The 13,940-nt window shown below is 39.9% G+C and overlaps 2 protein-coding genes across 2 annotated transcripts; both read right to left on the bottom strand.

The window, feature by feature from the left end:
- Window positions 1-400: 400 nt before the first annotated feature.
- On the bottom strand, window positions 401-1,128 carry LOC4338169 (uncharacterized). The gene has a single exon (XM_015782767.3). The coding sequence runs from the start codon at window positions 1,043-1,045 to the stop codon at window positions 632-634; it is 414 nt and encodes a 137-aa protein (XP_015638253.1). The 5' UTR covers window positions 1,046-1,128; the 3' UTR covers window positions 401-631.
- Window positions 1,129-8,566: 7,438 nt separating this feature from the next.
- On the bottom strand, window positions 8,567-13,854 carry LOC4338168 (putative ubiquitin-conjugating enzyme E2 38). The gene is made up of 7 exons (XM_015781841.3): window positions 13,757-13,854; window positions 13,517-13,634; window positions 10,630-11,031; window positions 10,484-10,547; window positions 9,922-10,061; window positions 9,523-9,834; window positions 8,567-9,206 (listed from the first exon to the last, which is right to left on the bottom strand). Exons 1-7 carry the CDS (start codon window positions 13,768-13,770, stop codon window positions 8,853-8,855), a joined length of 1,404 nt encoding a protein of 467 aa, XP_015637327.1. The 5' UTR covers window positions 13,771-13,854; the 3' UTR covers window positions 8,567-8,852.
- Between the last annotated feature and the right edge of the window lie 86 nt (window positions 13,855-13,940).

Here is a 13,940-nt window from a genome sequence, read left to right as displayed (position 1 = left end):
TCAAGATACTATCCTTTCCATTTGTAATTTGATCAATGGCATATACCTTAAGAACCAAGGGATCAATTCTTGTAGCGAAGGGGGGATTTTTCGCATTCAGAGCAGGGCCTAGTGTGTATCTCTCTAATGAGTAGAGACCAATGTATTCTGCGACAAAACAACTAACTTTGCTGCACTTAAGCCCAAGATCAAAATGACAATGTGTTTCTTTTATGGGGGGTAAAAACATTGTTTACGAACCAAACATACCCTAGTTCTAACCCTTCAAGGTTCCAACTCAGTTGTCCACACAAAAACTAAGCACTGTAAAATTGTGATAAGCATGAGCACACTGCAATACTGCACAGCAAACATGACAAGCAAACATTTGTGCAGTTAAAATGTGGAAACGCCATTCCAATAAACCAACAATGCATGCCCACGATGCTGCAGTAGAATTAGGTTTTGACTAAAATTGTTTAGGACAATGGTAATCAGGTTCGACCCAAATGGGCATCCATGATCAGTGATCAACAGCTAAAGAGTTTATTGAAGCACGCGTAAAGCCTCACAGGCTTTTCCGCAAGCACCTGGCGTGCAACGCAGAAAAAGGAAGAGAATCCCACCTCCAGCGCCGCTACTTCTTCTTCTCCTACTCCGCGGCATCCTCATCATCGGCGTCGAGGTCGTGCTCGTGGTCGTACTCCAATGTGAACCCCTCCCACTCCTTCCCCGCCGCGACGTCATCGACGGACATGGGCTCCAACTGAACCTCCTCCACCTCCTCCTCGTCATCCTCGCTAACGGACCACCCGTCCGCCTCGCTGTCGGAGGTGGAGTAACCCTCGGGCCTGGTGGGAGGACTCCGCCGCGCCATGCGCCGGGGGACCGACACGCCGAAGTCGCTGAGGCGCCGAAGCTGCACCGCCGCCGCCGCCGCGGGGCGGAGGCCGGGGTGGACCGGCGGGTGGCGCTCAAGCGTCGTCGCCGGCCGGGGAGGGAGGCGGCGGAGCAGGGTGGCGCAGGCGGCGCGGCGGCTCAGCGAGGTGGTCGCCCGCCGGAGCATGTCGTCATGCACTCGTGTCGCGCCGCCGCCGCCGCCGCCGCCGTGGACTTGACACTCCGCACCAGGCCGGCCTGCTAAGCCCTAAAGTTTTGGGCTGAAATGGTGTCGAGGATTTTTCTTCGCACACTGACCCGCCCAAGCATTTACTTTGTTTGGCAAATAGGCCGAGTTTAGATCCAAAATTTTTTTTCAAACTTCTAACTTTTCCATTACATCAAAACTTTCCTACACACAAACTTTCAACTTTTTCGTCACATCATTTCAATTTCAATCAAACTTCTAATTTTGACGTTAACTAAACACAAGGATTGGAAAATAATATCCACCCTTTAAAGGGTAATATTGCATCCTAACCATTCATTCTTCACATCTCATTTAATCCTAGCCATTCATCCATTTTCCTTTCCCAATCTCACCTCCCATATTCCATTTGTCAAACACACCCCAAGAGAAAACAAATACCCGGTGATATTTTAGTTCGAATCTGAATCCATAGAAAAATGCAGGTTAGGATACAAGAAAAGTTGTACATGTCCGCATGACTGTATGTCCCATGTTATCAAATATATACATGAAAATCTATTATGAGTGCTAAAAGATTTTACCAGCTCGCAAGTATTATTACATAATTTTTTTTCATGATGTATATCTTTTTAGCACACCAAGTGTCTCCCTAGATTAATATCCATGATCAAGAGATACAAATCTCTACTATTATAAAAATTGAATGTTTTTGCCGGTACTTTGGTACGTCGTCTGTGTATGAGTCGATTTTTAAGTTTGTTTATTTTTGGAAATACATATACGTATTTGAGTTAATTTTTAAGTTCGTTCGCTTTTGAAAATACAAGTTGTCGTATAAGAAATCTCATTAAAACAACTCACATGCTAACTTAAGACGATCAGACTTCTAACTGCAGCTCATGATTTTCTAAAAAAGATATATATTTCCAAGCGAATTTTTACATGATTTTCTAAAAAAAAGATATATATTTCCAAGCGAATTTCTACAGTAAATTTCACCTTAAGTAAACCGTATAACAATAATAAGATTAAAATAATCTTCACCCGTTGCAACTACGATTTGAAGGAAAAATATATGGTATATAGCTAAAAGATGAGTGATATGTTATCTGGTAATATACTGTATCCGGTTTTAATTTTGAAGAAAAATATATGTTAGGATACGTACCGTGATGTGACTGTACCCACCTGATTTTCACCCTAATAGCCATCTCGTTTGGTATCTAACTAGCAAGAGTCACGAGCTACGCCACGTGCGTGGGAATTAATGTTTGAAGCTGGGATATCATAATCAAAATAGCACAAGATATAGTGTAACTTTTAAGCATTATATCCAAACATTATCTAAAAAAAATCATTATATCAGAAGCATACTCACATATGCAAACACATTACAACTATACATCACAAGATTAAAGGCGAATATAATCCATTTGCTCATATAATTATTTTTACAATCATGCACATTTACAGAAAAGCAACAACCATAGAGGACAATGGTGCTTACGTGATGTGGGAGTATAGATTAGAAAAGTAGCAGTGTTCAATCATTAAGTGATCAAAGAATTGCAACATTTTCTCAGACATCTTCATCATGAACTAATTGAATATATTCACATATAGAACTGCGCCGCAAAGAAAATTTAGTGCTTTAGCTCCCAATAAAAACAACACCACATCACATTATGTACTTGCAACAGTTTAGTAGATGAACTGGTACCTCCTTTGCATAGCGCCACTGAGTACTGAGGTATCCCATACATAATTATGTCTAAGGGCATGTTTGGATATCATTCATATATTGCCATGTGATGAGTATATATGACAGGTAGGACAAAACTCTTTTCAAATAAACTGTGTTGAAACATCTATGTCTTCCAAGAAGGGGCAAACAGAACAATAATAAATTAAACAGAAAACAAATTAATAAAATCATATCTTGAAGTTGGTTGATAATGAAAACTCTGTAAGCATATTTACAAAGCAAATAATATAAATTCGGAAGGATGGGTCATTAGAAAATTCAAAAACTATGTCGAGATGGGAAAAACAAAAGCAGGAATAACGCTTGTATAGAAGAAAAATAATATCCCAGTGTGTCCCTATTGGAACATATGGCATGTCTCATCTAAAATTGTTTGAAGTGCATGTAGCTTTGTCACACACCAATGAACTGAAATAAAATTTTATGATCAACGCGGGAACCACACAGTATAGCCAGAGATATGGAGGCCTGGGTCATTTGGGGTGGCACATATATGTACTGTCATCCTATATGGACTACACATATCAACTGAGGATGGTACTATATAGTTTAGAACTTATACCTGTGGCTTTAATCCTTTCGGGTAAGCAATAGTTCGCCCTGCAAACAACACTAACCTATGGAATCAATGTTATATTAAATATTAAATATTAATAGCTTATAAATGGTTATAGCGGAAGAAAAAATGTTAGCCTCTTATACAAAGTGCCTGAACCTATCGTAATTGTGGTTTACTAAATTTCTTGTCAATATTGAAATCTTCAATTGAGCCAATTAGATTTCTTTTTTGCTAGGTGTGCAACATACTTTGTGATCAATTACTGTCTTGACTTATAGACCCAGCGCTAACCAACTTTAGTCGTTATAATATGATTCGTAAAATAATGTAGTCTCCAAATATGAGGCTAAAAGACCTGTGGCGGTCTATACTAAGCCCTAAAGACCGTTGTGTCTCAGAAAATGAACTACATGATCCAAATTTTGGGGTCATATGCCAAGTTGTCAGGTTGACAGATAATTTTTTTATGATGTATGCATCACTATTACGAATATAAAATTGTCCACAAAGGATATTATCAATGCATATGTATTTTCACTCTGTGTACAAATATAGAGCACAACAGATTAACAAATAAAATATGATTTGTTGCATAGGGAAGGAAATTGAGGAAAAACCTACTTGTACAATAAACATTATGCTATCATGACACTAAACCTAAATAATTTTATAAGAGATCTGAAGGCCACATATATCACCCAGATAAGACAGTAAGAAAACATATATACCTCCAAGCATAAGCACATAAAGGTTGCTGCAGGAAGATGCCATTGATAAAAGCACAGAAAAGGTGGCTGCAAAAAGACTGGTATACAATGAAGGAATATTGACATTACTTCAGAATTAACTCATTAACATCTATAGGAAAAGGGAAGCTAAGCCAAGAACATCAAAACTCGTACCCTCCAAACTAACTTAGTATATTTTCAAGTATATATCTTGGCAAATAAAATCACAACTTCCATGTAGTACCATGCCATATACTCATATCTACATTCTTGAATCAGTGTAACTGAGAATAATAAAAATCAGAATTTTTTTCAAAGCATATATTCTTTTAGACCAAATTTATTTAAGATTCCAGAAACAATTGGCCTGTATATGTACCTACGTACATCAGGATTACATTATGAAGGACCATGTATGAATCTTGAACCCAAGGTTGTTAGGATCGGGATACTAGGTAGTATCGTTTTGCTCAAAGTAATATCGTATCGTAGGATCGTATCGTAGTATCGGGATACTATGAGATTTTCTTTTTTAAAGTTTAATTAATATTTATATTAATTATATGTAGCCATTCTATATAAAAAATATAGTAATGATATATGTCATGCAAATAGAGGCATTTATTAAGAGAAACCACGTTGGTTTTGATATATTTAACTGATTTTTATATAAATTTGAGCATATTTATTTACATTATTTTCATACCATGTTATTTTAAATAATATTTCGTAGTATCGTAGGGATCGTAGAATCGGGATACCACCTAAGATTTCATAGGATCGTGTACTAATGAATAGTAGGATTGAGATACTATGAAAATTAGGATACTAGGTGGGATCGGTATCGTTTCGGCTTGGTAGGATCGTAATATCGTAAGATACTACGTATCGGGATACTGACAACCTTGCTTGAACCTGTACATCTCTGATAAATGACATAGATGGTGTATGGCCCATCTTCAATATTTTATCATTATTAGTGAGAAGTTATTTGTGTAGAAGTTAACTGATACAAAATTATAAGACATTATAATTAAGAAAGCTGCAGAAACAAATATATTTTGAGAGTAAACTTAGATCTTCTTCTAGGAATTTTACCAAGCATCTAGAAGGCATCTGTTAAAGAGAAAAATTTATTGGCATCACCCCAATTATTTATCCTCCTCCTTATCCCAGATGCACAGGATCCGATTAGCCAAAGAGAACAAATTGAACAGGAGGAATTTAGGCATCCTACCTGGACACGGTTGGTGTTCTGGACGATGACGATGAAGCAGCGTATTGCTCCTAGCCGCAGGCCCGCAGCGCAGGTCTATCAGGCCGCAACGGCAATGAATCAATCCTGGCAACTTGCGGCGGCAGCGAGATCCAACTCCATGCCGGGGGCAAAGGCTGCGCCGGTCGATGATGTCACTGAATAATTAATATATCTAAGGTCCAAGAGAACTACAAACTCAATATTGAATTAAGCATAACAGGCACAACACGTCAGAGAGACTTACTAATCACCATTAACCTGTATACAAAACAGAAGGTTGTAAATTTGCTTTATTAGTTACGAAATAATTTCAGCACATTTTACACTGGTACACTCCAGCAATGAAATGCACTCACCCAACATCTAAACTACTTTCCCCCACGGATGGAAAGTATATCGGATATGCTCTGTGTTGCATATATTACGACTGAAAACTCCCTCTCTAGAAGACATGCAACGGTAAAAGAAAAGAAGATTAGTCTATGCTTGCCGATGACAATGATTTTGAAGGTTGACAAAATAAACAATGAATTTTACAATCCCATAGGAAAGTATACTACAGTTATCGTACATCCAGTTAAAATTATAACACCTTTTGGGGAATTCTGTTATCTCTTTGTCATATCAAGTTATCAAAGTACGGTGAAAGGAACTTACTAATCACCATTAACCATGCAGTTCCGATGCTAAAATAACTTTTCTTGCTCAAATTTTGAGGTGCTAGTGCTAGTAAAAGTGTTTCCTGCATTAAAGGGAAGAAAATGAATGAGCTTATGGTTGGATTGGAAAACTTTAACTATGGAGTCATTTATTCTACATATTTGAGAAAACTAATTAAGTAGCATTCAGAAAGAGCTGGCAATACACTGAAATGGGCTGAGTAGACCCAATGCATTTAAACTGAATATTCATTTATGCAAATAGGAGGCATTACTTGATTGGACAAAGATTCTTTTTAATAGTTCAAGGTGAATCACCAGGATACATAAGAGCCACATCTATCCTGCCATCACTCCTTAGTGGGCTGTAGGAAATCATCTCTGTTTACAACGACAAATGCTCTGCTACTATTATGAGCTCATAGCTAGTAATTCAGTTTTAAAAGACCGATAACTGAATATAATTATGAAAACTACAACAATTCCATCAAAATAACTATTGCAGAAGGCCTGGATGAGTAAAATAAAAATAAAAAGTAATACCTCACAATAGAGAAGGATGATAGGGAAAGGGAAGGGAAAAAATCCTGTAGACAAATATACACCATATTAGCATACAACCCATAATTGACCATATTAACCATTCAATGATCTACCAGCTAAGAGAATTAAAAATGTAAAGAAGGATCAAATCCATTTGGTCCAATGATATGTATGTAACATTGCTAGGATAGGTATAATAGTCATACAACAAAAATACTGAAAATGGCATGTAGATAGTAGAGTATTGAAGTAAATCGGATCTTCCTGCATATAAATCATCTATTTAACTTAAAATCTAGTTCTATTAGCGCCAAGTCTAATTCATCTAGAAATTACATGAAGAACCAAGTGGGCAGTGAGAGCAAATACACAAAGAAAAAAAATGTTAATCAGTAAGTGACTGAAAGCCTACCTGATGCTTGAAATACTAAGAGCTTCAAAACACATATCGTCTATACATTATCAATAAGAGCTCCTCTGACGGTACATAGCATGCAATTTGAGAGGGGAACGGAGGCAGATATGCACATCGGAGCAGCGTTCTTGGTTGGCCACGATACCTTGATCGCTGGAGATTGAAACGACCTTAGAGGTTTGGGTCAGGAGCCTCAAATCCATGGCAGCGCATCGTAGACGAAACCCCCACCCCCTGCTCCAGCAATGCCATCTTCGATGATGCTTTAGGCCAACCTAGGGTTTGGGAGGTGAGGCTGGGGATTGGAGGCATCGATTGGTCATAGTAGAGAGGGGCCGACGGAATTAGGGAGCGAGAGGGAGGATGGGAGGGCAGAGAAGGAGGCAATGTAGGCGAGAGGGCGGGCGGGCGAGCAGGTGAGGCGACGCGCCTCCGCCGCCGTCTCTGCCTCACGCGAGAGAAAGGCGAGGAGCGCGAGGCCGGTGCCTGGGCAGAGACCGTGAGACAGCGAGGAAGAGGCCGCGTCTGGTGTGCGGAGCGAGGGGAGCGGCACGACAGCAGGCGAGCAACGGCGGCGGCGGCGACAGGCGAGCAGTGGCGGCGGCGGCAGGCGAGATCACGTGTGTGCGAGCCTGGTAGTGCGGCTAGGGTTTATGAGCGGCACGGCGATGATGGTTGGAGGAGGGCGAGGATGCGTCGGCGACGGCTCGCGCAAAGGAGAAAGGCGACGGTGGCAGCGGCGTGGCTGCGTAGAAGGGCGAGGTGGCGGCGTTGCTGCGGCAGGCTGCGGGCGAGACGGGCGCAGGGGCTAGGGTTTGGTCCGGCTGGACAAAATCTACGCCATTCATTCGCGATTTGACTATCCCACGGCTGAGAAAGGGCCGACACAGCGGGACACGTAGACGGCCAGATCGACCCTATGGTGAGATCTGACAGTGGACAGCAGCGGAAACCGGCACATAATTAACCGAAAGCGCAGGGGGGTTTTTGTAAAAAATGCTGACGTAGCGCTCTAAATTTTCACCGCTCCTACGGCGTTTAAGTAAACCAATATATATGAATCTTATCTGGTTATGTGAATAACAAATACTTTTGAGGGGTAAAATTATGAAATGTTGCCATAGATGAATTATTAAAGTTGTACTTGTCAAATTTTTAAATAAAATGTTTTAAATACCTATAGCAATTCAATGGTTAGATTAAATTCTGCTACTCTACTACTGTCACAAGTAAAAGATACTATCAGAACAGATGATAAAAAAAAAGTCTAGCCACGATAAATCGCACAAATTGTTCAAATGTTTCATACAAGATAATGGTTATCTCAAGGTCGAATTACATCCGTCAGTAAAGAATTATTCATATGTTTCCGAGAAGATAAATGTCAACTCAAGGTTGAATTAAATCTATTAGTAAAGCAGTTTGAAACTAACGCAATGTTAGCTGCAAAAAAAGTGAACTCACAAGAAAAAGGGCAAATCTAACCATATGATCAAAGCCACCACGCTAGCCGATGGAGAAACTCTTGCAAGTAACACGGTGTAACCTAAATGCAAGCCAACATAAATCATATGGAACCGCCACCTTGCTTACTTATGCAGGTGTCTATTTCATGATCGCACCACAACGAGGGGTGGGTTGATGATACTTCAGTTAGCATCTAACATGATCATTTAAATTTTTTAAGTCCACACACTCAACCTGTACAACAAAAGGAGAAAAACGAGAATGGACTATCTACACAGCACTTCTATAGTTAGGCAAGCAAAACCCCTTTCTACGGTTTTCGCTTCATTATGAAACCCTCAGAACTAGAGAAGATCTGTGCGTTTTGTAGCTGCAGCTGGGGGGCCTCTTCAGCGAGCAGCAGCAGCAGCCTGCTGGTTCTTCTTCAACTTCTCATCGCAGAACTTCTTGGTGTCAGCACCCTTGACGTTGAATTCCATCAAGAGCTCCTCAAACAGAACGGCCATGTTGGTTTTGAAGGATGCAGCACGGCCCTTGCACAGGTCTGGCTTTTCAGGCTGCGGCTTTGCTCCGCTGCTGCTGCCGGATCCTCCTGCATCAGTGTCGTCCTGCTGCTTCGCATCCTCCTCGTCCTCGTTAGGGACTACGGACCCAACCTTATGACCTTCCATGTAATATTTGCATGCAGCCAGAATGGCATGACCACGGTGGCGGAAGTGGCCAGCTACAAGGGCATCAAAGTGCTGAAACAAATAATAAATGACAAGGGATGTTATTAGATGGTCTTGTGTGTAAGCTATGGAATCGCATCAGTTACAGGCAAAAGAGTGCCATGCTCATAATCAAAGAAACAGATAAGCATGCCACAATAATAATTGTAAAAGAAATGTTATTCAAATGCCTAATGGATGATTATTTCTATGCTACTCCCTCCGTCCCAAAATATAGCAACTTTTAGCTATGAACCTGAACACATAGTTGTCTAGATTCATAGCTAAAAATGCTTACATTTTGGGACGGAGGTAGTACAAAAGAGCTTGATAAGCAGCACAACATTACCTGTGGAGATCTACGGAGTGAGTATAACATCGTCCTGCATGAGTACTGAAATGTGGTATCATTATAGTCCATGGCACTCTTCTGTCCAGTAGCACTGTTGGCATAGGTCTCATATCCTGGCTCATTGAAGTATGGGTTCTCATTCAATACGAGAGCTTGAATGGAGACTAAAACCTGTAGCATAGTTGAGTGAGCTGAGTTCCACTTCTCACAACCACTACCAGACCAGGTGCCTAGCAGGCTAAGACAGACTTTTCCACAAGCATATAAATTTGGATTGAGCCGAAGCCCTCCAGAATGATAATATACCACCTGGGAAAAAAATATCAGCTTAGATATTTCAATCAAAACATAAATAAATTAAATAAAAAATGACAAGAACAATTTTTGAACACGTACTGGAGGAGTAGATGGATAAGTACTAGTAAATTGAGCATCAAAGAAGAAAAGGCCATCATGGTAAGGTGTTCCTTGAGGTCCAATTATTACAGCCCTCAGAAGGTCCATTCGATTTTCAGACACACGGACATATATGGATGCTGCACAGAAGAAAAAGAATCAGAATTACAAGAATTATGTATTTATGGAATAAAACATATCAAGACAGAGCAAGCATATCTCTAACTTCATCTACAACAGTGTACATATGTATTGCAAGTCATGGATGTAGTTTGTAAACCTCTGGAGCTCCTATATCTGTGAGCCACAGGGTATTCTAAAACTGTGTAAATAGAAGTATTTTAAAGTAGTGAAGTTATGAATCGATAGGACTAACAATATGAGCATTTCATCATCAACATTTGCATCTCTACAAAAGATACCTCAAGCTTTTACAGAACAGTTTTTTACGAGTACAAAGCAGAATGCTCAATGTTGATTAAAGAACTAAAAGAAATTTCAATAAATATGCAGATGCAACATTTATAACAACAATGATACAACTGTTCTTTCCGAAGTTGACCTGGTAAATCTTTCTCCAGAAGTTTCCAGTCATACTGAATCCTTTTTGTCCAGTCTTTCCCTGTCTGATATTTTTATTTAAAAAAAGTTAGTTTTGATCTGAAGAAAGGAGTATAAAATGATACAAATATGCATATGATCTCTTACCTTCCCAACAGGCTTATCAGCATAATGATGGTCCGAAAAATTCTCAACAACATCAAACTGCTTAAAGAATTCATATTTCTTAGTAATATCAGCATCTAGTTCTGCCATTGACTTGAAAGTGCTAGGTCCATCAGCAATATCCTTTTTTTGCAGCCATGGAACGGTAGCCTCCACTCCCGGAGGCAAATCCAAACCATCAAACTTATCAGCTAGCTGCTGATTGAAGTCAGTTTCATCAAATTCATAGTCTCCATCATCATCATAGCAGACATCATCCTCATCATACAAATAGTAATCTTCTTCCTCATCTTCCACACAGTCAGAATTCTGCAGCTCAGGTTCAGGTGCTTGGAAGGAATTATTTTCAGTACTGAGTCCAACTTGATCATTGGATGAAGAACCCTACAAAGTATGTCATGGTTATTGTAAGAAATAAAAAGATCTTAGACAGCTTGCACAAAAAAGACAGGATTTCAGTCACCGTTATTACTTTTGTAAATTTAGTTTCGCATATTATGATTTTATTGATATTCATCATTAACATCTAGGATCAGATCTTGCATGACAACCGATGACATTAAGCATATTACTTGATTACATGAGAATATAATGTAGATAACACAAACTACGATGTTGGAGGAGCAATATATTTACATTACAAAAACTGAAGCAATAAGGGATTATTGCCAACCATTCAACCAATCATGAATATGTGAAACCAGCATAAGGGGCGAATTCGACATATAAGGGTTTCAACATCATAGTTTGCAATGATGAATATAATGTGAAACACTTATGCAATGATGAATATGCCCCCCTTATATGTTGAAACCAGCATGAGGTAACATAACCCAGCATAGCGACTTAGGGAGCTAAAATGGACGCAAAAAAGGTTCAGGAAGTCAAGTGGAAAACAAGGCACAGACTTTTTCCTTTTAATTTCCAGTGATCAGATGGTCTCTACACACACCCCAAAGTAAAACTGTTGTTTTCAGATTCACTGCCCTATTTCTGTACAAGTCTAATTACTCAATCATACAGATGATTCATACCCTGCTACGTTGGAAATACAATTTTATTTTGGCTTCCTTGTTGCTTATGCTGTCAAATTGACGATTATACGCCTACATACGTGATATGTAGTAACCAAATACCCATAGCGAAGCACATTACAGTACATGTATGAGTTTAGCAGGAATCCTATTAAAGATGGGAGCATACGTATTGATTTGGATCAATATAGAATTGATCTTTGGTTAGTAATAATAGGAGCGAAGCAAATAATCTATGCAGCTTCAACTTCAAGTCTATGGATCCTACACATACACAATAGACTAGCATGTAAGAACATCTTATGTAGTTTTTGCATATCATAAATGTAATCATCCTTGAATCTACAAGCTGAAAAAAATAAAATTTCCTTATTGAAAGCAACACATGTCGCAATATCTACCAAATCGTGCAAGTCCAACCATATATGATATTACAGCTGATGACTAAGCCTACACTGCATAAAAACCTCACAAATCACGAAGAATCTCTACTAATATAGCTTCCATATGATCTAACAAGGATGATATTTGTTACATAATATGGATTTCCATCACAACACTAGGGCACTTCAATGGTTTGTATAAATTCAGACAAAGGCAAATGTCACTACTGCTCAGAATTAGTACAGAATTAGCACATGAGAATAGTGCCAAACACCCCAAATCACTAACCCAATCTACAAGTAATGCTAGCTAGGAGTTAAAAGAATAAACAAAACCTCCATTCTACCATATAATAAACCTAAACAAAACTGATTTGCCGCTGGTCTCTAGTCTCAATCTCTTTAATCATAAACGTTTGGTGGCACACTCGTGTGAAATAAATCTCTACTATTACAAAAATTGAAGATGTTTTTGCCAATACTTTGGTACGTCATCCGTGTATGAGTCAGTTTTTGAGTTTGTTCGCTTTTGGAAATACAAATCCGTATTTGACTCGGTTTTTAAGTTCGTTCGCTTTTGAAAATACAGAAGGAATCATATAAGAAATCTCTTTAAAAAAACTTACATGCTAACTTGAGACGATTGGACTCTTAATTGCAGCTCATGATTTTCTAACAAAATATGTATCCAAGCGAATTTAACACATTTAATTTCACCTTAACTAAACCATATATAACAATAATAAGATTAAAATAGTCTTCACCCGTTGCCTCGCACGGACATTTTTCTATTAAAGAATAAAGCGAAAAAAAAATAAGTTGAAGATAGAAGAGCCCAGATTCCAAATGAAGAAATAGAAACTCGAAAAGGATCCTTCTAATTCTCAAAGAATGAGGGGCAAGGGGATTGATACCGAGAAAGATTTCTTCTTGTTGTAAGAAGTGATTTGATCCGCATATGTTTGGTAAAAAAGAAACAATCTTCTCCTTTAATCATAAATGTGCATTTGGTGCATGTACGTCTTCCGTGTGATCGAAAATATAAAAAATAAACAGATCCCAACCCAAGATCAAATCACCCCCAAAACCCAAAACCCTACCACCAACACGATGATTCCACCTCAATGAAAACCACGACACCACAATCCCACCGGTTTGATCCAACAGAAACTAAATCCCAGGAGAAAAGAAAAACCTAGATTTAACAATCTCGCCAAGAACGAATCTCTCAAACATAGCAACACAGAAAAACCAAAACCCCTCGTACCATGATCGATCGGATCGACGGCCTAGTAGATCAAACAAAACACAACGATCGCATCCCGGATTGCACAAAAACCCGCTCAGATTACACCCAACCAACGGCGCAAAAAGAAAAAAACTTATAACTTCCTGCGATTTCAGGCCCAGAACTTTCGGGGGGCGGGGGCGCAAGAACGCGACGGGGGGTACCTGGCAGCGCTGCCGCTTCTGCTGCTGCACCGCGTCCCACACGGCTGCGTCGGCGGCGCGGCAGGAAGCCGAGGACGACGACGAGGAGGACGCCCCTCCTCCTTGCATCTTCGGGTAACTGCGAGGAAAACCAAAAAAAGAGAGATAAAAAAATAATCAAAAAATCATCCCAAAACCCCCCCACCCAGAATCGGCCCACGCGGTTCCTCCACGACGTAGAAGGGGCGAGAGGAACCCTACCCTGCGGCGTCCATGGCTCGCCGCGGCGGCGAGAAGCGCGGCGGCGGAGGAGGCGGAGGAAGTGGGGGGAGAAGAGAAGACGAGGCGAACGAGAGGAGGATTTCGTCGCGTGTGCGCGTAGCGATTTTTATATGCGGCGGGGCCCACACACACACTCTCCCAAGTCCCACCGCGGGGAGCCGCG

This window comes from Oryza sativa, chromosome 5, assembly GCF_034140825.1.
Source record: "Oryza sativa Japonica Group chromosome 5, ASM3414082v1".
Taxonomy (NCBI): Eukaryota; Viridiplantae; Streptophyta; class Magnoliopsida; order Poales; family Poaceae; genus Oryza; species Oryza sativa.
The sequence above is the reverse complement of the archived record's forward strand: the minus strand, read 5'-3'. Positions and strand labels throughout refer to the sequence as shown.